The sequence below is a fragment of the Jaculus jaculus genome, chromosome 3, assembly GCF_020740685.1.
Source record: "Jaculus jaculus isolate mJacJac1 chromosome 3, mJacJac1.mat.Y.cur, whole genome shotgun sequence".
Taxonomy (NCBI): domain Eukaryota; kingdom Metazoa; phylum Chordata; class Mammalia; order Rodentia; family Dipodidae; genus Jaculus; species Jaculus jaculus.
The window spans coordinates 93263202-93286891 of NC_059104.1; the positions used below are offsets into that span (position 1 = coordinate 93263202).

The 23690-nt window shown below is 47.7% G+C and overlaps 1 protein-coding gene across 2 annotated transcripts in view; it reads right to left on the minus strand.

Annotated features, from left to right (window-relative positions):
* The window catches only part of Grik4 (glutamate ionotropic receptor kainate type subunit 4), a 464253-nt gene that overhangs the window by 110562 nt on the left and 330001 nt on the right, over positions 1 to 23690 (minus strand). For both annotated transcript variants that reach the window (XM_045145696.1, XM_045145697.1), the window contains exon 8: positions 6306 to 6467. In XM_045145696.1, the coding sequence (XP_045001631.1) occupies positions 6306 to 6467 (162 nt within the window). The remainder of the gene's footprint in view (positions 1 to 6305; positions 6468 to 23690) is intronic.

Consider the following 23690-nt stretch of genomic DNA (forward strand, 5'->3'; position numbering starts at 1 on the left):
GAAGGAGTCCTAAAGAGATCTCTTGCCCAAGGTTGGCCCAGGACCCCTTTGGCCAATTATTTTTGCTCTCTTAGATTTATTCTTATCCCTATTCTCTAAGGACAGTTTAGGAAAACAGTTATGACATGATCACCCCATCAGTAGATTGGTAGGTAGAGCTGGGGGCAGTCCTCTTGAATGTTCTGGTTTGGGGCAACATCAGTTTTCCTCCTGGCTTCAGTGGTTGTCCTGGCGCCGCTCAGGTGGGAACCATGAGTCATTGCTGTCTGGCACCAATTCTTCCTTCTTCCCATATTGTTTAGGGGTCCTCTCCTCCTCCACGCTGTCAGCAGTCCGGCCCCAGGAGACTCTGAGCCTTCTGAGAGTTAGCTGCCTCCTGCCAGTGTGTGGCTCAGGCTGAGTGGCTCAGGTCTGACCCAGGAGCATGGGCTGAGGGCTGGAGAGAGGGGCGTGTTCTGTTCATGAGTATGTTGGGAAACCACCCTTCCCTCCTCTGGGTACTTCTGGGCTTGACGTGATGCCTGGATTTACTGCAGCTTCCTCCCTTGGCTCCCAGTTCATCTCTCCATTCTAAGATTTCACCAAAGCATACTGCTGAGGTAGAAAGCATCCTAGTGTGCTGGAAGAGAGATTAGGTGGGCTTAGATCTCCCCAAGCCAGTGACTCTCAAGTCTTAAATTCCAGTCTATGATTTGCAAAGGACTGAAAAAGTGTAGAGAGGAAGAAGGGTAAATATGAAATGTTTATTTTAAGAGAGAATGAGGAAGAGAGAAGAAAAGCTCCCCTGTCGACAGGGATTCTCCCACCTCTTGGCTGGGAGGGAGGGAGGAAGACCAGAAAAATCCATGTGGCAACCTGAATCAAGTTTTTTTTTTTTTTAATGTTTATAAACTAGGCATTCAGTGTGGAAGAACCTCATTGCTAAATTTAAATGTACATGAAGGACCTTGATTTGTTGCTGGGCCCAGGAGGAAAAGTACAGACTCACAAGGGACCTGACCACAGATGGCCAGCTCTGGAAACATTCAGGAATAACCTTTTTTTTTTTCTTTTTCTTTCTTTTGTTTTTTGAGGCAATCCCGACAGACTACCTTTTTTTTTTTTTTTTAATGTGAAAGTGAGAGACAGAGAGAGACTGTGTATGGCTGTGTGTGTGTAAGAGAGAGAGAGAAAGAAGAGAGAATTGGCATGCCGGATCGCCAGCCATTGCAAACTCCAGATGCGTGCACCCCCTGTGCACATGTGCAAACTTGGTGCTTGCGTCACCGTGCGTCTGGCTTACATGGGACCTGGAGAGTCAAACTTGGCTCCTTAGGCTTTGCGGGCATGTACTTTAACCACTAGGCCATTTCTCTAGCCCAAGAACTTTTGAGAAAGGACATGGACGCTGCTCTTTATCAACATCTAGGATCAGACTGAATCAGAGGGAAAATCTAATCTCACCAGGGCAGGGTGGCATTCATCATCCTTTGAATCTCTGTCCCTAGCTGACTACCTGCAAAGGAAAGCGACCTTGCTCCTAATGCATATCACTAGAGTCCACTGGTCTAACTCTCCCGTTACAGAGGAAGAAACCGAGGTTCAAGGAATTCTCTTGCTTGTTGTCACACATGCCTGAGCAGGAAGCTCATATCAAATGATGCTGAGGCTAAAAACAAAGAATGAATGAACCTGGGCCTCCAACTGTCTCACCCTCAAGTCCAGCTATGCTGTGTTAACACCACTTGTCTCTCTGCTTAAGGCATTTTTTAAAAAATATTTTTCATGACAGAGTGGGAGCAAGAGAAAGAGAGAGAGAGAGTCACTATGACAGGGCCTCTAGACATTGCAGTCAAACTCCAGACACATGCACCACCTTGTGCACATGAGTGACCTTGCGTGTCTGACTTACATGGGTTGTGGAGAGTTGAACCTGGGTTCTTAGGCTTCACAGGCTAGCACCTTAACCGCTAAGCCATCTCTCCAGGCCCACTTAAGGCATTTTAATTGGAATTTCTGATTCAGGAAACTGAGAGAACCTGGAGACCCTGATTCTGCTAGAGAAGCTGGCACTCCTACCTCCACCTCCCCATGCTGGGACTACAAATGCACACCACCACACTCTACCAGGGATCCCACTGCAGGTCCACATGCTTGCGTGGCAAGCAGGCATTTTACCACTGAGCCTTCTTTGCCACCCAAGATCCCTCCAGTGTTTCTAGTCATTCTAACTTCTGCTGGGTATATGGGGGGCAGGGACCAAGTGGAAGGAAAATCACTGAAGTTCCTGTCTCCTCACCTGTCTCAGTTACATACGCCCTCCAGAGGATGACATGGGTGAGGTGTCCCCTAGAGGCTCTACACTTCACCGGCCTGCCCCAGAGTTCCACAGTGCAGCCTGGGCTGATCCAAGTTGATAGTTCCTCTATAGCCCCTACCCCAGGGCAGTGTCCTCAGGGTCCTTCATCTATCATCAGATGTATCACCAGGTTCCTGGCCACTCTTCAAGGCCACTCCTCTCCATCCTTCATTCTTCTCTGAAAACTTGCTGCCCATCCACTGCTCCTCCAGCTTGCCCCAGACAGACATCAATCTTTTTTCACCCAATTCCATCTACCAGGGTGTGAGATCCTGTCATCTCCCTGTCTTCTCCATCAGTTCTCCCTGCGGTTCAGATCTCCATCCTAAAGTACCTCTTTGCTCTCCTGAGCACCTCCCTTCTTCCTCTGCAATTATTGACAAATGAAGCTCTGGAAAGAATTTGAGCCACAGTCAGGAAAAAATACTGATTTTGATCACAAAAGCCCTGTCCCTGTCTCTACTTCTGGGCATACTTGGGAAGGGGAAGAAGTCTCCACCCTTCCCTGCATTCTCTTCCATTCCCTTTTCTTCTGAAGATCAATCTCCCTTCATCTTTCCTAAGCTGTCCCCACTCTGTGTGAGTTCATGCCTCTTAGTTGTCTCTGCTTCCCCTGTCCCTGTCTCTTCTAAATATTAAATACTCCAACTGCTTCAATCCTCATTTAAAATCCTCTCCTCTTTCTTGGCACCAACATTCTGTTTGGCAAGGAACTCTCAATTCTCTCATTTTTATATTTTCATTTGGTTCCTCATTGTTATTTTCTTTTGAGCTATTTGTAAATTGTTTAGGGGAATGAAAGACTCGGTATAAATTAAGATGAAGTGATTGTGACTCAGGGAGTTGTGGCTACATTCCTACCCCTCCCTGCAATGAAAACAAGAGTATCTGCTTGACACACACCTGTAACCCTCATCTTTCTGGGAACCCACAGATGACTGGATTTCAAGGCTCCTCTTGGACACTCATTTGTTACTAAACCTCTCTAAGCTTAAACTCTGTCCCCTACCCCCCCCAAAAAATAATACTAGGGAAGAACCATTAAAATCTCATGAAATAGTTCTTCCAATCTGGATTTTATTCACTAAAATAAACACTTAATTACAAACATCTGCTTTAGCCTAAATTCTAATTACTTAATCTAGCCATCTGTAATTTTAATGATTTCCCACAATTTTCGTTCTTTGTGGCGTGATTAATGGGAATGCCATGTGACATTAGTGGGAGCGTGTCTCCCTTCCCAACACTCCCACTCCACTTGCTTTGTCTCTGGCAGGAAGCCTATCTGTGGCCGCTGCTGGCCACCTGGCAGGTTCTTTGCCAGGGCAACCCCACCGAGCTTTCTCCTAAACATCCTTCTCCCAACTCCTCCTTGTAAGTTCTTCAAAGCCAGCTCCCTGTCCTGCAAGTACCGGATGGAACTGTGGGGAGGCAAGGAAGTGAGGGAGCCACGAGAAGAAGGGAAAGGAGAGGAGGAAATGCCACGAGTGGAAGCAGAGTGGGGAAAAGGGCAGGGCTAGAAAGAGCAAAACAGAAAGGTTACAGGGAGAGAGGGAGTAGGCAGTTAGGGAGACTGGGCCCCTGAAAGTAGCAAAGGCAGAAAAGTCTGCGCTTGCTAGAAATCAAAGATGATCCGACTTCTTATCTCTTGCCTTGTTCCCTAGACCTGTTTTTCCACAAACAGTCTGGGCCCTCTCCTAGGACAGAGGTCTTTCCTAGGAAACATTGTGGTTGATCAAGTTCAGCCCAAAGAACTTGGTGCCAGGGCTAACCTCTTCCTGAGAGAACCCCTATCCCTAACCAACCAGCTGTCCCACTGGTTCACCTGAGCCGAAAGGCAGAGCCCACAACCATAAGGTTATAAGTACATGTGTCAGGGGAGGGCACACTCTGAGCTGCCTAGTCACTTGGAAACTTCCAGCTATTGGTGAACTTCCCATGGCTGGGCCTGAACTCGCACAGGCCCAGCTGGGCCAGCCAAGGAGATGCCCACCCTCCACCAGCCAATATTCTCCACATGGGCTCTTTATCCCCTCCATCTCCCCACAGGGCAGAAGCTCTTTGAACTTTCTTTTCTTTCCATGGTTTTACTGGACCTTCCACATGAGATCTCTAGCCATGTGGGTGCCTTTCCTTGGCTCTGTACTTCCCTCAATAAATATAATAATTTAATAATTATCTTTATCAGTCTTTTTATTCAATTCTTTGATTAGAATTAGAAACAAAGTTAGGGTTTGGGGTTCAAGGGTTTTCCTGACCCACTAACATCCTGTTATAGGAAGAGTGGAGGGAAAATGTTAAAGCAGACAAAGAAAGAGTGGTCGGAGGCAGAAGAGGCAGCAAAAGCATTGAGGATGGAGAAGGAAAGACCATCCTCAGAGAGGCAGGAGCCAGGCACGGCCTTGCCATAACTCCTAATGGGGGAGAAACACCAGACTGAAATTTTCTGGAATCTACCCCCTTGCCTTTCAGATGAGCTGGGCAGGGCTGTTTGAATTGGGAATTTCTCAGTCCCCTCTCCCCCAGAGAGACAGGAAGAGGCAGCTTGTGAAAAGGCAAGCTGCCCAAGTGAGAAGGCTTGAGAGGGACTTGCTGCTGTTGTCACTGCTGCCAGCTTCCCTCCTTGAGGTGACAGTGTTGATGACAGATCCCTTCCCTCCAGGAGGCCCTCACAGAAAGGATGGTGGCAGGGCAGGGCAGGCTCTCCCAGGAGAGGCAGGTCTAAGCTCCAGCTCAGGCTGTGTTAAGATGAGGCCCTCAGGAGACTCTCACTTGACACCTAGCTTTTCTGGACCTTAGTTTCCTCATTTGTCAAAAAGGGGTGCATGACCACCCTTAACTACTACTGGCTTGGCATGAAGAAGGAAAAGAAGTCAAGGCAGGGTGATGTCATGGGATGGGCTACAATGCTGGGGCAGAAGCAACCATGAACGAAACAGAACAGGAGTCCCTTATGTCAGCCAGAAAGTGCAGGGGCTGGGCAATGACAAAGCAGACTAAAGGAGGGACAGAACCTGTGACACCATATGGCAACCCAACATGCTTAGCCATCAGGCTTAGCGTGACCACTGGCTGCCAGAGCAATCCTGAACATTCTGGTGAGCATGGGACCCTGAGGCTTTGGAAAGTCCACAACTGGCTAGGAAGGTGACATATGGGGACAGAGCTTGCTTCTGTCTTTTAAGCTTCTCTTAGATGGCTTCCATGTGACAGGAGGGACTCTAGAGGTCCACAGGCCTGATTATGTCGTCCGAGTGAGAAAGCACACGCCTGTGTTTTACCCGGAAGTCTGTGTTCCCCTCCCCACACCCAGGTTCTTGAACACAAACTAGTTCAGTAAGTAGTCTTGTACTTTTTTCACAAATTAGTACAGTAAGTAATCTTGTACTATTTTCACTCTTCACAGAGTGCTGTGAAAAGTATGTCGTTGTGCAAATATCACAGAGGGCACCTGCACAAAGTAAGATGGCCACAAAGTCACCAGGCAATATATTCTGCTGGCACTGTCAGTGGGTATGTGGTCCTTTGTTTACAAAAAAAAAAAAAAATTGTGATGTGGCTCCTGACTACATCCGTCTCCTGACTTTCCAGAAAGCCTGCCCTGAACTCTGCAGACACCTCTCCACTGCTTCCGCAGGATCATCAGGCTTCTGGGGGCCATTCTCCTGGATGTAGATTTCCTTAACAAGGAGAGCCTCAGATCCTAAGCTCATGCAGTTCTCAGGGACAACAGTTTAGGGAGTGTGGCCCAAAAGGCTTACAGATATCACTGAATGACAACTCGGTACCTACCTGCTAGTTACTTTACCTTCTCAGTCTGGCTTGATATCCTCAACCCAACACTCAAACACTGTCCTCGTGCCCACTTACAATTAGTCTATGTGTGCCTGTTGGAGCTCAGACTGAAGAAGGAAGAAGGCTGGGTTCCAGTGGTTGACCCATAGGAAGTGAGAGTTGGGGCACTTACAGCAGGCCCCGTGAAGGGCACGTGGTCACAGTTCTCTTGCCAGGACTGATTGAGGCTTTGTGCAAACTCTTGGAAGAAAGCATGGGATTGATTGAAAATGGAAAATCCTAGGATGTTGACACGATCGTCCACAAGGCTGTCCATTCTCTGAAGGGAGAACTCCTGGGGGGGAGGAGGACAGAGAGAAAAAGCAGTGAGACCGAGAAGAAGAGAAGCTGGACCCTATCAGAGCACATTGCTGCTCCAGCCCAACACACACAAAGCGCTCCACTTAGTGGGGGTTAGGGCATGTCCAAGAGAGGCTCTCTGGAAGCTCACAATAAAATCTGGCTGGAGAGAGAAACAGGGAATATGTGTGGCTAGTGAAAGGAAGACCACACCCACTACAGGTTGATGCTGGAGCCAAGGCCCGCAGGATATTGAAGTATTTTCTGCCTACACAAAGGGTGGACAAAGACTCCTCCAGCCACAAATCACCATGCAAAGGCTCCAAGATGAGGAGCGTGGTCATTCAGTGAACTGCCCATGCGCCTCCTCCAAGCGAGTCTACCGTCAAAATGAGCTTGGGGGTCTTTCTACAAACTGACACCCTCCACACCACCTGAATGTGCATGTCTGGAGCTAAGCCCAGGGCTGGTGGGATGTTTACCAGATCCCTACATCTAACACACATCCAAGTTTGGGAGCCCCTGGATGAGTACACAGGATCAGGGAGCAGTGGGGAGACATGAAGCTGGAGGCGTCAACAGGTGCCAGAGCCCGAGGGCCTGGGGGCTAGGGGGCATCCCAGTGTAGTGCGCTCACATGTTGTCTTGCGGGTGATGGGCTTGAAGTTTGGTCCATGGAGGAGTGTCAAAATCAAGTTGGTTCTCTAAGAATGGCAGCCTGCGGGCAAGGTGTGTCTTCATTTGTCACGACTTTTTTCACTTAGTTAATGTACATGCAAGCATTTTTCATATGGCAGACATTATTCTTGGCACACAGGACACTAACAGGAGATGTCTTTATTACATTCATGGGCCTTGCAAGTAGTGGACAAGACAGACAGTCAAGAGACAAATGCATGCTTTCAGATGGCTACAGGTATGGGAGTTACAGGTCTGCTGCCTTAGGTGAGGCAGACAGAGAAGCCCCTTCTTGGAATAGTCACATCTGCAAGTTTCAAGGGGGTTCTTCCAAAAGTAATCATCTAGCTAAGCGTGAGCCTACACTGAGGCCGGCTTGTAGAAAAGCGAAGTCCCCCATGAGCTCACAGCCCCAGACTATACCTACAAAGCCTCCTTTAGCCTCTATACAAGGGAGCCAGGCAAGAGAGTATGGATTCCTGAGCAGAAAAATGCCTTCAGATGTGGGTCAGATCATCTCAGGCTGCACCCATTACACTTTCATTCTTAAAGCCTCATGCTCAGTTCCCCATCACACGAGCACACAGTATTTACAGACACTAGGACCAACCCATCAGCCAGTCAGCCTGATGTGACAGATGGCAGGTGCCTTGGGCTGGCTCCCTGGGCAGGTGGAAGAGGACTTTGCTCCTCCAGCCCCTGGCAACTCACTTGCATTTCACTCTCATCCACAAGCCACTGCCAGGGCCTCAGGCTGCAGGCCTGAGCTCACCTGCCCCGAGCCCAGCCTCATCAGCTTTGGCTTACAGACTGCAGGTACAAAGACTCCTTTGGAGCCACCAACCCCAACAGAGTGGACTTGGATGAGGACAAAATATATTTTGGACTCTGCTACCCTCCCATTAGGGGATCGCAGACATGCCAGAGAATGCATTGATTCATAAGCTGGTATTTTGTCCTGCCTCTCTAACAGGGCAGCTGCTCAGGCACTGTGAGCTAGCAGCAGGCTCGAGGGGGCAGATGGCTAATGAGAAGAGATACGTTTGGCAAGGGTGAAGTGACCGGGGCACACAGCCAGGCTGCTGTCGGGAAAGCAAGTGACCTCTCTGGCCAGGGATGGCGGGGACTGAGAAGCATCCTTTCCCCTGGCTTCCTTATCGATGTGGGTAGACACTTCAGCCCACTGCTAAGCTCCAAGTGCAGAGCTGAAGGAAGCCCTGATGCATTTAATGTCCACTTCCACAATGAGACCAGGGGCCACAGAGAAGACAAGAGCTTCCCTGTTATCCTGGATGTATGACCTTGAGCAAGGTCCTGAGTCTTTCTAGAATTCACGCCACCATTTTGTAAAATGGGAGTGATACTCTGAGCTACCTCCTGTGTGGTTTCAAGAAGAAAGGTATGTGCAAAGGCACAGTATTGTATCCAGCAAGTAAGGAGTAATGACCTCTCCAAGACGGGCAGCACCTTGCCCTCTCCTTCTTTAGTTCCACTTGTCTTGGAATCCTGATGAGGAAGGGGCTTCCTTCTACAGCACACTCTGGGCAAAGTAAGTATGCACGAATTAATTGTCAATATTTAAGTCTACTCAGAAGTTGGCTAGTCTGACTTCCTGCCTTTTAATTCTGACCTTCTTATCCGTGGACTATATCCTATTTCCTGTTTTTCAAAGGTCTCTTAAGATAAAAAAGATTCTAGGAACTTCCTTGATGACCCAATCTATTTATGATGACCCATGGGAGAGCTTGCAGCAGGGCAAGAAAGGGGTGGTGGGTTCTTTGACTGCATTTCCCCAGGATACTCTAGGACTTTACTCTGCCAACATCTTTACAGTTAGGAAATTCTTCTTGATGTCTAAATTTAGACTCTCCTGCTGCTATTGAAGCAAACGTTCTAAAAGTGTATGGAAAACAGCTGACCACCACCCGTCTACATACACCAAAAACCTCCTAAGCTAGACTTCAAAAAAGTGTGCTCCTCAGGACATTAGCTTACCAGGAGATGTGGGCGGAAATTTCACCACAATAGTTAAGTGCTCAAATAAGGTGAGACACCACTGCATATTGTTTTTGCCTCTTCAAGATTCTTAACACACCCCAACACATTAAAGGGTGAAGGAAGCCCTGCAGTGAAGTGGCTTGCTTAATTTTGTTTAATCTCCAATTTTCCCCACACGTTGACCATGGAATATCTTTTTTCTCTTCAAATCTGTAAATGATTCACAGTAGCATTCCACAGAACACAATATGGGAAACGCTACTCTAAACCCATTCAGAGAAACCTTATAAACCCCAAATCAAGTGGAGGAGAAATTTTGTGAAGAGAGAGATTCCATGAAGTTAATGAAGTTCAGGCCTGGAAGGGGTGCAAAGGCATCCTGCTTCTGCTCCCTATCTTGAGATCGACTGAGAACGCACGCCCAGCGGAGGGGCTCTGCGTGCCTCCCACCGTCCCCATCTCCCAGCCACCATCCAGCCTGGCTGAGGCTTTCATAAAATGACAGGAAAGGCTGGGAACAGTCCCTTAGGAGAGCAAGTTTTTCAACCTTTTTCTTTCCCTCCTTCCTTCCCCTCTCCCTCCCTCCCTTCCTTTCTGTTTTACGTGTATGGTGTGCTTTTCTTTCTCTCTTCTTTTCCTTCTTCCTTTCTTTCTTGCATGTACAGTGTGCATTGTGTGGGGTACATGCATGTATGGAGGCACATGCACACATGTGGATGCCAGAGGTTGACAGCAGGCATCTTCCTAGGTCACTGCCCACCTTACTAATGAGGCAGGGTCCCCCAGTTGAACCCAGAGCTCACACACTGGGATATTCTCACCAGCCAGCTTGGCACAGGGGTCTCCTGTTTCTGCCTCTGAGCCCCATGCCCACCAGCACTGACGGACTCTGACTTTCGGGCCTCAGCTGCATGGCCAGAGCTTCATCAACAGAGCCATCTCCCCAGGCCCCCAACCATTTTCTTAAAAACATTCCAGCAGTGGTGATTCTCCCAATAAGAGCAAATGGCAGAGAGGCAAGGCAGCGTTGGAGAACAGAGACTAAAAGCCAATCTTCCATTCTTCCCCACGGGCATGGCTTTTCACAATGGAGCCTCTCCCCCCAAAGAACTGTGTATTTGCAAGAAGCAAAGACATGTGTCCATCACCTAAGAACCTCTCTCACTGCTCCCAGCTCTAGTCCCTAGATGCTGCTTGGCCAATGTTGGTGGAAAGACTATTGATTGAAGGTGTGTAAATGCCTTGAGGCGGGCACTGTAGTCCCTCTATCACTAAACACAGTCTCACACCAACACAAGTTGTGCTGAGCCCTGCCTGCTTCCTTTTGCTCCTTGGGCCTCACGGGTCATGGCTTGAGGGCTATGTGAAAAAGTCACCATAGGTGGTGGAGCTCAACGGAGTGCCTCCTACTTTCTCTAGGAGATGTGACACTTCCAGAGTCCTAGCTTACAAACAGGAATCTGTGCACTGATCAGCTGCGGGACTCTTTCCATGAATTCACAGCCCGCTTGTCTTCCTGGGCCAGGAAGCAGAGCAGGCTGCAAGTTGGGTGCTGAGATGACACGGCCCAGGGAGTGGCAGGCATCGACGAGAGAAGAGGGGAAAGAGGGATGGCGGGGCACGGGGGGGGGGGGTGGTGGTGGGAGGGGAGAGAGGGGGAGAGAGGGGGTTGAGACCTCTTTACCTTCCCTCTGGAAAAAACCCTTCTTAGCTACTTCTCAAATGGAAAAGGTTTTGCTAAATCACATACCTCATATCACATCACACAGGGTCCAAATGCCAAAAAACATGCAAACTTGGTGCCTTGGGTTTGGGAAGATAGAAAAAGGGAGGGGAAGAAGCTTCTCTGGGGACCTTACACCTGGGCTAACCAGTCAAGTCTGGTAATGTTGGTCAAATACAATTGCAAGCACGTGAGCTTTTCGTGACCCAAGATTCCTGTACCTGACCTCCAGGAGAAGCACGGGAACTCAAAGCCCAGCCCCCATCAGTCCCGAGTCAAGCCCAGCTCCTAGCCCAGGCTAGAAAGGGAAACAGGACAAGGCATGTCCTATGCCTTCTCCCTCCCCAATTGTGCCTTCTGCTTTGTGTTCCTAACCTGCAAATGTATTCCTGACTTCCCAGCACCTAAGCAAGAAACTGGAGAGGCAACTGCAGCATACTTCTCTTGAAACTCCCCACCCAATCTGTTGCAGATTCTATTAAATCTGTCTCCTAAACGTCCCTTCTCTCCTAGCCCCACCATCTCAGGCCCTCATCATTTCTCTTCCTCTGCGGCTGGCTAATGGAAGTTGAGCCTCTAATCTAGGGAGGCATAGCTACTGTACTGTATAACTCTCAGGTGCTATTTTCCCTGGTGACAATGCAGAGTGCTCCTGGCATTGTCCAAGGTGACAGTCTCAGGAGGTAGCAGCAGCAAGTATTAGAAAGTACACAGGTTTGGTCACATCCTGGTGTGGTGATCTAGGGAAGGTCTTGGAAGGGCTGGCTTGTTTACCTGTGAAAGATGGATAAGATCACCTTGCAGAGTAATCCCCATGAAGGACAGAGTGCCCGGTGCATCGGGGCCCTTGAGATATGTGAGTTCTCTTCTCTCCAGGTACAGCCCAGCTTCCGGGCTGCACAGGAGCCACCTCTTATTTCTCCCTCCTTTTTGTCCTCTTGCTACTGCTAGGGCCCTGCCCAAGGGGAAGCATCTAACCTGAGCACTTCTCCTTTCTCCTTCTCTTCCCCTTCCTTCTGCAAGAAGCTATTCTTAGTTACTTGTCACATGAAAGAAGTTTTGCTAAGTTGCCAAAAGGTGTTAATTGCTTGGTGAGGCCATTTGTGTCAAGAGAAGAGGGCTGGAGTTCAAGTTCTGGATCTTCCAACCATAAATAACAACAACAACAACAAAAGAAACCAGTATAGTAAAAACTATTATACTTTATGGGCCACCAACTGTGTGCCAGGCAGAACTCAGCCCTTCTCACCCAAAATCTCCATTCATCCTTGCAGCAATCTTGCAGCATGGCAGTTAATACATTTTATAGCTACAGAACTGAACTCCTAAGCATCAAAGTGGCTTTCCCAAGGCTACACATGGCTGGTAAAAGGGGCGCGTGCATTCAAAGACAGGTCCTGTGGACCTCAAGACCAGCACTCTATGTTGGTGCACCAGCTATTCATGGCAAGAGTCAGAGGTGCTATGAATTCCCTGGGATTGAGCTATAAAATAAGCTGCAATGAGCCCTGGTTTGATTCCCCAGGACCCACGTTAGCCAGATGCACAAGGCGGCGCACACATCTGGAGTTCGTTTGCAATGGGTGGAGGATCTCGTGTGCCCATTTTCTCTCTCTTCCTCTTTCTCTGTCAAATGAATAACTAAATAAAACTTAAAAAGTATATGAAAATAAGCTGCAAAACTGAATCAAAGCGATTTGCAGAATATACATGCAGTTCTAGTGGACAGGGAAATGATTTGCAGCTACCAAACACTGGTAGGTAAATGAGGAAAGGGACTCCCCCAGACATCAACTATGCTTCGGCATGAGAAAGATTTTCATTACAAAGAAGGCCAGGGCTTTGTGGTGGCTCCAGAAGGAACATCTGCACAGTGGTCATGGGACACGGCAAAGCAGCGGTTTGCCCCACATTCTATTCAACATGAAGACAGAGCATAAGGCAACACTATCTGGAGCAGGTGGGGGGAAGTTAGAAGTAAGTGCAAGAGAATTGGAGCACATGTGGCTAGGATTATGCACAGCAGTAAGCGGTCAGGTGCAGCTTCATGAACTTGGCCAACTTCCGCAGAGCCATTCAGGACCCATGCTGTCCCTGGTAAAGCCTCTCTGTGGTTGCCATTACTGGGGCACTATCTCAGGCAGCTACTAGTCACATGCGCAGCTGCTGGCCTGGGAATTCCAGCAGGCAGGGTGGGCTGGATTGCTCTCTGCTGTATTGAAACTGGTGAAACCAAAGGCCGCCTCTTGGGTGTCAGGCACCAAAGGTCAGAATACTTGGGTGGGAGTGGGGTGGGGCAGGAAAGGATCTGGAGTGGGAACTTGGAAACCATTCACTGTTGCCCTTCTGCCCCAGATTCTGCTATCTGAAACCCAGTACTTTAAAGCTTATCACTATTTTTAAATAAATATTTTCATTTATTTATGAGAGAGAGGGCCTCTTGCCTCTGCAAATGAACTCCACATGCATGTACCACTTTCTGAGTCTGGCTTTACATGGGAACTGGGGAATTGAACCCTGGCTAGAAGGCTGTGCAAGCATCTTTAACCACTGAGTCATCTCCCCAGCCCCCAATCTCTGATGTTTGAAAATGTTTACATTCCTTTGTTTTTGTCCCTTTTCATTAGACAACTTTCCTTGCTCTAAAATGGGGTGAATGATGCTTGGAAGAGCCGCTGTGAGATTCGGAAGAGGTACTTTAAAGGAAAGCTCTGTGTGTTTTGGAAGCAGGGTACAGCTCCTTGCGTCAGTACACATATCATTCACACTCAGGTGTCATAAAGAGGCAATACGGAAGATAGAGCAGAGAGAAAGCCTTTTGGAAGCCCATAGCTAAGCCAGCCACAAAGCTAGCCTGTCTGCTTTTGTGTAAAGTCAGTGGTCCCACTGGCCCTAGAACTTTATAACAGCTCCCTTCTTAGCCACGATGACTTCTGGGATCCCTTTTCAGTTTCATCACCTGGGTACATTTGGTTTGCAACTGTCCCTACTAGTGGCTTCTTTGCTCCAGAGCTGGTTTCCCGAGAGTCCCCTTGCAACGGGATATCACGTAGTTCCTTGCATATGTGCTTCTCTCAGAAGCCTGAGCCTTTGGGCCTCACTGCTCCATGCTTAGACTTGGACCCTAAACTGCCTGGGAGAAGAACCTGCAGCCTTACGTCACCCTAACCACAAGCAAGTTACTAAACATCAGTTGATTCTTGAGCGTAATGACACCTCCTACTTACATTATTGCACGCAACATGGCTCTCAAGATGCTTTCTTATGTCACTTTGGGTCTGTCCGACCACACTTCTTAACACAGGACAGGTTTGAGTCATATCCCCATTTAGAGGAAGATGAAACTAGGCGTCGAGAGTTAAATGTGTGGCCCAAAAGACAGACAGGGGAGGAAGGTTCTGATAAGTGAAATACAAGATCCGAGCATATTTTATGCTCTACTACACACCCAGCACCGAGCAGAGCCACCAGGAGATGCTGTCGCGCCTCCTCGCTGAGGTTGATAATGACTGACAACATAAAATGTTCTCACCCCAGGCATCTCAAGAACACCGAGGACTCCAATTTCTTAACCTCTTATTATGAAGCAGGGATGGTGGAAGAAATTCCTGAGATCATGTCACTCCTGAACTTGAACTCCTTATCTGCCTAGTCCAGTTGGCTCCTCTCCCTTGCTTCTCTGTCTGTGAATGTCGCCATTACCAACAAGTCTTACAAGCTAGACTTTGGCAGCCATCCCCTATTTCTTCGTTCTCTTGCCCACCCACACCTCGCTCTGCATGCACTCATCTGCTGCCATTTGAGAACATCTTTATTCCTCTCAACTTCTTGAGTCTGCCCCTGCCCTCCGTCCTCACTGCCTCTGCCCCGGTTCTGAGCTCATCAGCTTGCTCCGGAACTATGAACTCCCTGGCTCCTTCCTCTTGTCTCGCATTTCACCAAGTTCTTTTGCCATGCTACTGCTGGAGAGAAATTTCTTGTTGTTGGAGTGAGGACAAATCTGATCAGGAACTTCCAAAACCTCCCCTTGACACACACCACCACACACAGGGTGGCAGCAAGCCCGCCAGCTGAATATGCAACACTTTCCTGGAGCCTCAGGCCCGACCACGACCTTCTCCATCACATAGGCAGGTAGACATGGCCATTCAATCACGCCACCACCGTACCTTCATGCCTATTATCAAAACCACTGATTAGAGCTTTTTGTCACAAGAGCTTGGAAAATGGTACCACTCCCAGACTGGTTGCTATCTGAAACACATGCATGTACACTATATTACTACATATTACTCTGACCCACTCCAATGTGTCCCACATAGAAAGACGTAACACTGTGACTGCATGGAGCTCTTCAGACTTCAGCCAGTCCTTGTCTCACACGGGCAGTCTGGTCCTGGTGCCATGTCTGTGGCCCTGGTGCCGTGTCTGTGGTCTCGTCTCACGTGGGCAGTCTGGTCCTGGTGATGTGTCTGTGGCCTCGTCCCACACGGGCAGTCTGGTCCTGATGCTTTGCAAGGCACTTCTTTAAAGCAGTATCTATTCACTTCTCCTCAGGCCCTGATACATGGCAGAAGTCAGGCCCCAGACCTTTGTCTCACAAGTTCTACCTTAGCTTTCCTTGACAAATCCCTATAGCACCAAAAGTCTAGAATCTCTTGAGCACCTTGGCATCCTCTCCTTTCCTCCAGAGTCCACCTAACTGTGGTGCCCATCAGTCTATTTATCTGCATCAAAGCCTGTGCTCTCTGCAGGCTGGAAGATTGCTTTTTGTGTAATAGGTCTTTGAAGACAGTAGCAGCTGGGAGGCTAATTCATACCTGTCAGTAAGTCCCATTTAATGGGAGATTTGGTCCCAAACCTCCCAGCTCCCACTCTCCTGAATTCTTCTCCCTGCATGTTTCCTATTCATTTATTCCCATGACCTGAACGTGCATATCTGTTCTTCCCAGGAACCCTGTCCCTTCTCTGCTCTGCTTTCCCAATGTGAGCCCATAAACAAGACTTCAAAGGCAGAGCCAATTCTGACTTGCTTGTGGCTTTATCCCCTGCACCATACCCCGTGCTTGTGCTTAGCAAGTGCTCAAAGGTACATTCATTAAATGAATTAATGTTCTTCACACACCCTGTCAGAGCGAAACCTCCTTTACAAAGATTTCAGTTACCTGTTCCCACGAAGAGAAAGACAGAGGCCAGGTGGAAAGCCCTCCAACCTCCTCTGTAGCAGCTGGCACTGTTATCATTTTGTATTTAGAAGCCTATCTGGGGCTCAGAGCAGAAAATAAGGAGCTGTTCACTACATAGCTAACTGGGAAGCCAAAACCTCCAAGAGTGAGGCTGAAATGAAAACGATGGACATTTCATGCTCCCACCCTTAGGCTAGGGAGAGCCAACCACTCTTCTGCTGGCTTGCTTCTTTCACAAGTGTTGGGTCATTGCCTCTGAGGTCCTCTTCACTCAGAAGCCACAGGGCAGGCCTAGTATCTTCCTATCCCGAGGTACATCTCTCCTTTCCCAGGTCCCATCAAGTTAGCCTCAGGCACGCAGACACCAAGGTCCCTCTCTCTTCACCAGGGATCCAGGAGTTGCTTAGGAAGACGAGTGACACTGTCCATCTCTGGCCTCTGCCTCCTTAATGACCTTGCCTGCCTCACCTTTGTAGCAGGTTCCATGAGGGCTGGGCAGCTTGCTAACTGACAGGCCTCTAGGCAGTAGGCTGGGTTCTAGCAGCTTTCAGAAATATACATAGCAAATTCCCCAGAGAGAAGCCAGCTCCTGATAAATGAATTACAGAAAATGCACACCATTAAGTCTTGCTGGGGTGTATGGTCAGAGACTGGACATGAAGCAAGAAGGAGGCCAAGGTCTAAGGTCATAAAAAAAACTTCAGGAGTGATGGTCAAGAGTTTGGGCTTTGGGATATTTGGGGTAATAGGAAGATCCTAAAGGGTCTTAAGCAAAAACAAGAGGGTCAGGAGTAGTTTTAGGCAGAGCTTAACTTTAGGCCAAGATAAAAGCTCAGCTTTGGAATGTTGGAAAGGCATAAAGAGGTCTTTCTGACAGTCCACAGACACCCTATGTTGCAGTCAGGTTCTCATTGCTGGCATCACTCAACCAAGAGCATCTTGTGGGAAAATAGGTTTATTTTGGTTTACAGGCTCAAGGGGGAAGCTCCATGACGGTGGGGTAAAATGATGACATGAGCAGAAGGTGGACATCATCCCCTGGCCAACATCAGGTGGACAAAAGGAACAGGAGAGTGTGCCAAACACTGGCAAAGGGACACTGGCTATAACACCCATAAGCCCGCCCCCAACAACACACTGCCTCCAGGAGGCTTTAATTCCCAAATCTCCTTCAACTGGGAACCTAGCATTCAGAACACCTAAGTTTACGGGGGACACCTGAATCAAACCACCACACCCTGTTACCACAGGGCTGTGAATGCGAGCTGTCAGCACCACGCAGTCAGGCCTGGGGCTGCCTCTGACGGTGATTAATGGAGTTGTGGATGCCGTTGACACTGAGTGAAGCCTGATGCTCAGGATGGAGATGGTGGGTTGCTGAATCATAACAGCACTCACTACTCCTAATGGTGCTTGTAATACAATAGCACTTATAATATAATGATAATAATAATAATATGATTTGCCATACTGCGTTTTATTCTCATTCTCCTTGTGCTTTGCAAACATTCATTAAATCCTAAGCACTCCTCTCAGTGGGACCCGAATCCTTCAGGGCAGAGAGCACTGCTGATGGCTGCAGCAGTCCTAGAAGACCTCAGTTTCCCCATTTAGTCTGCTCTGTTTTTCTTCAGGGGCCAGTTTATGAACCACCGTTAGAGGCCCAGGAATGTGCCCTTCCCAGAGCCAGGGGCCTCTGATCCACTGTCAGAGGATGGACTGACTTCTTAAATCAACGCTCCAGGGCTGGAGGGATGGCTTACCAGTTAAGGTGCCTGCTACAAAGCAAAAGTACCCAGGTTTGATTCCCAGAACCCATATAAACCAGGATCTGGTCCATCCATTCCCTCTCTCCTTCTCTCTCTCTCTCTCTCTCTCTCTCTCTCTCTCTCTCTCTCTCTCTCTCTCCCTCTCTCGACTGCCCCAGTCTCTTCCTCCCCACTTTCTGGCTATATTAGTCTTTATCAGGTGGTAGAGGGAAATTAAAAATAAACTAATTTGGGCTGGAGAGATGCATTAGTAGTTAAGGCACTTGCCTGCAAAGCCTAAGGATCCAAGTTTGATTCCCCAGGAACCACATAAGCCAGATGCATCAGGTGGCACATGCATCTGGAGTTTGTCTGCAGTGGCTGGAGGCCCTGTTGCACCCATTCTTTCTCTTTCTATCTGCCTCTTTCTTTATCTCTCTTTCTAATAAATAAATTAAATTAAAGAAAGCACATTTACATGGTCTTCGTGGATGGTAGGTATGATTCTAAGTGACCTCTAAGATTCCCCACCTCCCTGTAGTACATACACACATACACAGACACGCATACACAGAAAGAGAGACAGAGAGAGGGAGGGAGAACACGTGAGTTTAACTTCCATGGGATGTTATGTCACAGGAAACACAGTTGTAAGGAAGAAACACACCTGACCTAAACCTCCTCATCCTTTAAAAGCAGACTTTTCAGTGGCTGCCTGTAGGACAAATCAGAGTGATGGGGGGCGGGGGCTGAGGGTGCACTAACGGGACCACTGATAAGAGGGAGCACACCCCTAGCAAAGGCTGGGGAGCTGCTCTGAATTCCAAGAGCTGTCCCAAGCCAAGCCAAGAGTCAGCAAGAAAACAGATGTCAGCCCTCCAGCCTCAACAACGTGCAATCTCCCAGAGACAGGAATGTGTTGTAAAGAGGGCCCTGGGCCCTTGAGCTCCTTGATGTCAACCTGAGCACAGCCCCTTTGTGCAAAGCTCAACTTTTGACCTACATAAACTGCTAGCTTTGTGGTAATTTGTTACACACCAACAGAAACTTATATAGCTCAGTAAAGCCATAAATATCAGTTTGACAAGGGCACAATGTGGCCTGGGACGATAAGGCAAATTCTCACATTTACCATGTGGCTGAAAAAACTTGGACAAGGCATGGCCTTCTCTGCACTCTATTTTGGTGCTTTGCAGAACCAGACCTCCCACCTTGCAGGGTCATCTTAAGGACTCAAGATCTGGGGTATCAGAACTTGGTATGGTATCTGTTATGTTGCTCCATCTAGAACCAGGGCTAATGACTGTTACTACTCCAGAAATACTACTTGCAGAAATGGGGAGATGTTTATTGTGGCAGTTACCTTCTTATTACTGGGACAAAACACCCAAACAGAGAAGCTTATGGGAGGAAAGTGTTTATTTCAGCTTGCAGCTTCAAGAGGAAAGTTTTATCATGCGGGAAAAGCATGGCAGAGCAGAAAGCGGGCACCATATCTCCAAAACAGCAGGGAAGAAGTAGAGAGTGAGTTAGCTAGCCCTGGTAAGTTAGGCTGAACTATCCAAGGTCTGCCCCCAATGACACACCTCCTCCTGCAGGCTCCAGCAGCTGGGGATTCAGAATGAGGCTACAGGGGACATTTGAAATTCAAGCCACCACATTTATCTATAGACTCTTTGGAATGTGGACAACTGGAAATTGCTAGATCAGCAGACTAAAGGGAAGGCAGAGGCCTCTCTCAAGGAATTAATGGGACTTTTGAATCTTTAATGACTTTGCAACAGGGTCAAAGCCATCTCCCCTTCTCCCAAAGCTCTATCAGATAGACAGCCTGGGCAGTCATAGGGGACATTTCCATTATGTTTACAGAGATACAAAGCCAGAGAGGTCCCTGCATCCTGGTTCTTATTTCAATTTGATTTATTTCCTATGTATTGCCTGATACACCCAGTCACCAGCTCACATTGGCACAGAAGAAATGTGCAAGTGTGTGTACACACTGAGGGTACAAACAAGGCATGAGTACCAACTTTTATTAAATGGATGAAATGTCCCAGGGACTTTTATCTTCACTGTCATGTTGTTTGACAATCATCAACACATGGTCTGTGTGATCGTCAGTTCCAGAACTGTTCCTTCTCCACTGGGCCTCAGCGTCCCATCGAAGGCTTCATCAGCTGCTGCTGGTGCTCCGGGAAGCTCTCAATCTGTTCTCATAACCCAACTTCATGTGGTAAGGAAACCCCTGCCTTCACTGAATACTTCGACCTCACCTTGGGGAACAAGATGGCACAGTGAGGCCCAGGCGTGAGGCCACTGTAAGGCTCAGAGCTGGCTCCTCCTTCTGTCCCACGTCTGGAAGGGACAGAAGCAAGACGGGCTAATTTTCAATAATTCTGCCTGGAAGTTCTGAGGAGAAAGTGGCCATCTGTAAAGGCTGGCAATGAGAAAGCCCTGGTCCCCCAGCCAAAGTAAACCTTCTTCAACTGACATCTTAGAGCAGGGTCAGTACCTGTGACCACTGGCCTCCACCCCTCTCAGACCAGGGCTGCCATCTTCTTCCTTCCTAGTTTTCAAGGTTAGGATTCTGCATGGCCAGGGACAGGTCCAGACTCCTGGGCTGGCAGAACAGTACTCTTCTAACAAATATTTCTGAATATTTGGCACCCTTCACTTAGGGAAGCAGGGTCGTTCTACTTTCTGGACCAGCCAACACCCCCTGCTGGTGCCTGGAACACTCATTATGTGGGATGGGGATAATTGATGACTGCTATCTGACTGGTGATCCTTGGACCTGGGATTGTGACAATTGACCTGAGAAAGGCATTTGTGACAAGCCTCTACTAAGCAACAGGTACTGCCTCTAGTCCAGTTGGGGTCTAATAATTTTTTTCTCTTTTCCTGCCTTACACAGGACAGAGAAATTGGCTATCTACATATAATAGTTAAAAAACAAATGTCTGTCCTTCCCATCTTCCAAATGTCTTCCTCACAAGTGCCACATACTCCTGAGGCCTTGGTTAAAATGAGAAGGCTGTCTGGGTCAGTAAGGCCTTAGTTAAAATGAGAAGTTCTGGGTCAGTAAGGCCTTAGTTAAAATGAGAAGTTCTGGGTCAGAAAGGCCTTGGTTAAAATGAGAAGGCTGTCTGGGTCAGTAAGGCCTTGGTTAAAATGATAAAGTAGTCTATGTCAGGTCGGACATTTACTTCAAATATCTACTACTTAAAATGGGCATCCCCTGCCATGTGTGGTGGCACCACATGCCTTCAATCCCAGCACTTGGAAGGCAGAGGTGGGAGGATCATCATGAGTTCGAGGACACCCTGAGACTACATAGTGAATTCCAGAACAGCCTGGGCTACAGTGAGACCCTACCTCAAAAAAACAAAACAAAACAAAACAAAAATAAAATAAAATAAAATGGGCATCCATCTCCTGTTCCGCCTGGCTAATTCCTACTGAAACTCAAAGTCTTACTTGGTGAAGACTGCTTCAGGAAGCTTTCTTTAAATGTGCTGGGCTAAGCCAGGACTGTCTTCAGTGGCTCACACTACCCTGTGCTATATTATCTTTATCATTTTATTGAAATCAATTACAATGAACTACTTGGGTTTTTTGTCCACTCCAGTTTAACTTCCTTGAAAACCAAGACTTTGTTTATTGTTGTTTTCCCAACACAGAGCACAGTAAAATCCTGGTTAGTGCTGATCCAGAGCAGTGTATGAGGAGCCCCTTCTCTCTACTCCTTGCTCACTGAGAGAGCTCAGGCAAGTCACTGCCACTCTCTGTTTGCTCAGTTTACGATGCCCATCTGTAGTTAGATGAAAGTCAGAGCTGTCGTCAGCCATTTCCACCTTGGCTTGGATTGCATTTGAAGATAGAGGCAGCTGGTCCTTCATCGGGGCTCTGAGGAGAGACTGGGGACACGAGACACAGGCCGAGTACTTCTGGACAAAGGGTTGAGAGTTGGAGATAGCTCACAAGACAAGGGTGCTTCCTGACCTAGAGAATTTGGACAGTCAAGGGTACTGGAAGGAAGAGCAAGCTAGATCAGGACACTGGAAAACCCTGCCAAGAAACTCACCTACTTCAGTACAAAACAAGCTGGCCAGGGACATTAATCAAAACCATTGTGATGTGGTCATCCGGCCATGAATGCAACTGGATTTCAGAGAGGAAAGGTCTCTGGAGATCTTTTAGCCTTTCCCCAGAAAAGCCAGATTTGTCTAGGGTCACACATAGTCAATGAGTAGGACAACCAAGACATGACCTCAGGCTGCTGATGCCAACTCAAGTGATGGAAAAGTCTAGCAACTCTGCATGGAAGCTCTGGCCAGAACTTTCCCTGCTGGCTCTGACTCCCAGCTCTTTCCATCGCAGCCCTGGCTCCACTTACCACAAGTGCCCCAGCTTACTCGGCCCACAATCACTCTTGTTCTCAGCTCCAGCACATCCTTCCATAAAGAAGCCATGCCACACCTTGCAGGGCTAGACTGAGAGCTTGTTGAAACATACCCTGTGGGTTCCCATCAAACTGGTCCTTGTATTTCCCACCAAACAGCAGGCACTGAATAGACATTTGCTGAATAAGTATAGCTGGTTTCAGTATTTTCCATGGAGAAGCTGTTTAAATCATGGCTGTCTAATTATTCTATAATCCTGTAACTTACACTAAGGAGCTTCTGGGAATCATCATCTCTTCAATAGCAAAACAAAAACAAAAAGAAACGAAACCACAAACCTTCAGGAGTCAATGGCTCCTGAACCCCTTTCCAGTGATATTTTCTGAAAGCACCAACATTTCCCAACCATCTACTTTAGAGAACACAGGAAGGTTAACTGCTTTAAAGAGCACCATACTAGAATCACAGCTCCTCCTTAAGATGTCACGACATCTCTGTATACCCAGCAGAATTCTGTCACGGAAGCACCTGCTACTTCTTGGGTTTGTATTTGGTGGAAGTGGTACTTTTGCAGCTCAGATAGATAAACCAGGAGCTCTTATTTCATTATTCTTTGCCAAGTCGCACTAAAAACATATTTATTTATCAAGGCATACTGTAGTATGCACAGTGGGTTTCCTAAAAGGCTCAATAAAGCTGAAATATGTGGGGACTCTTAATAATTTTGCAATAAACTATACTTTACAATCAATTGTTGTGGCACTAGAAAGTTGTCCAATTGATAGATTGTAGCTTCTGGCTAGCTATGTATGTATATATGTATGCGTGTGTGTGTGTGTGTGTGTATGTGTGTGCGCGCGTGCGCGCATGTGTATGCTGCACTTAGAATGAAAAAGTGAAAAAGCGAACAATATGACAAAATCTCAAACATCCTAAGAGCTATAGTTTCAACTAGGTGAGAGGCCAATTTTGAAATTTTCTGATGACAGCTTTGGAGTCTGGAAAGCCAGGGGAAATAATCAGGAAGCGAGGTCTCTGGCTAGAAATATTAAATAGAAAAGTGGGGAAAAGAGAAGTCAGGGAAATATTTACCAGCAATCAACTAAGGATTCGAGTCTTTCATTGTTCTTCCCAAAGTGATCTTACGAGATAAGCATTATTGTCCCATTGTCACCAGATAGTCTGTGATGGCTAATCTTGATTGTCAACTCAGTGACACTTAGAATCACCTAGGAGACACACTTCTGAGCATGTCTGTCAGGCTTAACTGAGGTGGGACATTCCACTCTCAACGTGGATGACACTATCCCACTGGCTAGGGTCCTGGATCAAAACAATAGGAGAAATGTAATGTAAGCATTAGTATCAGTGTCTGCTTCCTGACTACAGATACAACGAGACTAGTAACTTCACACTTCTGCCACCATGCCCTCCCACCATGATGACCTGTATGCCTCCAAACTGTGAGCCAAGACAAACCCT